The 2,694-nt window shown below is 43.9% G+C and overlaps 1 protein-coding gene across 1 annotated transcript; it reads left to right on the top strand.

Moving 5' to 3' along the window:
- The first annotated feature begins 349 nt into the window (after nt 1-349).
- LOC133887758 (homeobox-leucine zipper protein ROC6-like) lies at nt 350-2,269 on the top strand. Its single transcript, XM_062327732.1, has 5 exons — nt 350-469; nt 1,002-1,179; nt 1,287-1,461; nt 1,551-1,956; nt 2,130-2,269. The coding sequence occupies exons 2-5, from the start codon at nt 1,153-1,155 to the stop codon at nt 2,158-2,160; spliced, it is 639 nt and encodes a 212-aa protein (XP_062183716.1). The 5' UTR covers nt 350-469; nt 1,002-1,152; the 3' UTR covers nt 2,161-2,269.
- The last annotated feature ends 425 nt before the right edge of the window (nt 2,270-2,694 follow it).

Below are 2,694 nucleotides of genomic sequence, written 5' to 3'. Positions count from 1 at the left end.
TTCTGTCTTGAATATGGTATTGGATATTAATTTTCTGCTCCACGTGTTCCTTAATAGAATGGCGTAGTTGAATAGAAGAATCATATTTTGGTGAAGATGGCTAGGACGATACTTGAGGTGCATAGGACTCTAAAAAGTTTTGGATAGAGACTATTAGCACAGTCTATTATATCTCTAATTGAATTTTCTTGCGCTCGATTTTGAACGTGACTTCTTATGAGTTACGCTTTGGGAGTAAGAAATCTAAGAAACTTGGGATGCAAGCAATATAGAAAACTTGGGATGAAAAATGCTCCTAAGGTCTATAAATATGAGAGGAGTGATGTGAGAGCCTTTTTGAGCCATCCATTTAAGATTTGAGTTCTAGGGTTTTAGAAGAGAAAGATACGAATGCTTAGCCTATAATTTATGTACGCTGTGTATTCAAAACTACTTTATAATCAGCCGAAAATAAGACGTTCGTCTACAGGTAATAAATATTATGTTGCATCTTATCCGTGAGTTCATCTTCTTCTAGTTTTCCTCTATAGGCTCTCTTACACGGTTGCAAGTTCTTTTGTTTTTGGTGATTTTTGTTTTTGTTGAAGAGTTGAATTTTTCTATCATGTTGAATTTATTTATTTTTGTTGCTAGATGAATACGAATCATTTATAAGTTGGTCATGAACCATCTCTTATCTCTAGATTCATCAACTTAGAGAGTTTCTTCATCCGGTGTTTATTTCTTTGGATTGGAGTGTTTTTTCATCGAGGTGTAAGTTTTTGTGAGCTATGAAACTTGGAATGATTTTATATGAAATCTAGGATTTAGATCTATTCATTGGCGCTATGATCAAAACAATCTTTTCGGAGATATCTGGTGTGATTTATTCTTATTTCTCTTAGATTTTTTTTTGCTTCCGTTTTTATTTGAGACACATTAATTGAAGAATTAAAATAAGTAATCTAAGAATTTGATGGAACTCTTATTTACTCCTTTAGTCATCTTTGTCCATCCTACAGCAGCATCGTGCCGGCTGGACACACGGGCTTCAGGCTGCTGCCATCCGGCTGCCTCATCGAGGGCATGTGCAGCGGCTACAGCAAGGTGTGACATCATCTAGCCCGTCGGTGACATTTGGATCATAACACAATCATTTGGATCACCTTCGCAATGTGTGACATCATCTTCTATTTCATGGTGCATATCATAGAAATTTGCTGCAAATTAAGGCTGTGTTTTCACAACATTAATTCCAGTATATGTAGCATAATCTTTTAGCCCATCAAATTCTTTGTGCATTCCAGGTCACTTGGATTGTACATGTGGAGTACGACGAGACCACCGTGCCGCAGCTGTTCAGACCGTTGTTCCACTCCGGGCAAGCCCTCGGCGCGCGCCCCTGCCTCTGTTTGTTCCAGAGGCAGTGCGAGCATTTGGCCGTTCTACGCTCCTGCCCTGTTCCAAGTAGCGACATCACAGGTGAGTCAACGGCAACGGAGAAAGAAAAAAAGTTCTAGTGCTTAAATTCATATTTGCATCAAAACTAAATTGATCTAGAAAATTTGCAGCTGCAGCCGATGGAAGAAGGGGCGTCTTGGAGCTGGCTCGGAGGATGATGGCGAGCTTCGTCGCGGCCTTCTATGGGCCGTTCACCCTAGCGTCAAGCTGCAACGACGAGTGGCGTGGCTTTTGTGGTACTGGCGCCGAGAGGATTGAGGCACCCGTGCTCATTGTGACATGGGGTGCTGATCGTGTGCCCGAAGAGGCAGCAGGCCTGGTGCTGAGCGCCACCACGACGGTCTGGCTGCCCAGCACGCCGCCACAGCGTGTGTTCCATTACCTCTGCGATGGGCGGCGCCGTGGTGAGTGGGATACCCTCGCCAATGGTGCCGCAGTGCAGGAGTTGGGCTCTGTTGACACGGGCACCGGGCACCGGCAACCTCCATGGCAATGCCGTCTCTGTCCTCCGCCCCGGTATGTTGTCCCACATTTTTATCCCTACCATATCGATACTCAACAAATTATAACATTGCTTTAGAATATGATGATCAGGGCAATTCACTTGAAGTAATCTTCTCTGAATCACTTCTTGTAGTCATCAGTTCTTCCGTCAAAGATTTAATTGGCTGGTATTCCTTTTCTTGCAGCTTACTCATGGAACCAACAGCAAGATGCTGATCCTGCGAGAGGCGAGAACTGACGCCTCATGCTCTCTGGTGGTCTATAGTCCAGTTGAGAAAAACTTGATGCTTGCCATCATGAACGGCAGCGACCGCACCTCCATCCTCCTCCATCCGTCTGGGTTTGCCGTCCTCCCAGACGGCCATGGCAAGGCTCGCCACACTCCGTGCACCTCCAGCGCTCCCGCAGTCCACAACACCACTGCAGGATCTCTTCTCACCCTCGCGTGTCAGGCAATGTTGCTCGGCCTGCCATCTGACATGCTTGCCTCTGGGGGGCCTTATTTGATGAGGTCGGAAAGCGGCTTTCCAGTGTCATAATGAAGATCAGGCCGCCGTCGAGGCCAACATCGTCGTCCCGATTTGATGCTTCTAGCATTTTCAGAATGTTACAGAGAATTAAATTTCACTCTCTCATCATAAACACACGACGTTTTGGATAAGTTTCATCAAGTTTTTAAAATTTTGACCATCAATAATTTTTAAAATATTTAATTTTAAAATATTAAAATTATATGTATGGATTTATCTT

This window comes from Phragmites australis, chromosome 13, assembly GCF_958298935.1.
Source record: "Phragmites australis chromosome 13, lpPhrAust1.1, whole genome shotgun sequence".
Classification (NCBI taxonomy): Eukaryota; Viridiplantae; Streptophyta; class Magnoliopsida; order Poales; family Poaceae; genus Phragmites; species Phragmites australis.
This window is presented reverse-complemented; position numbering and strand designations above follow the sequence as displayed.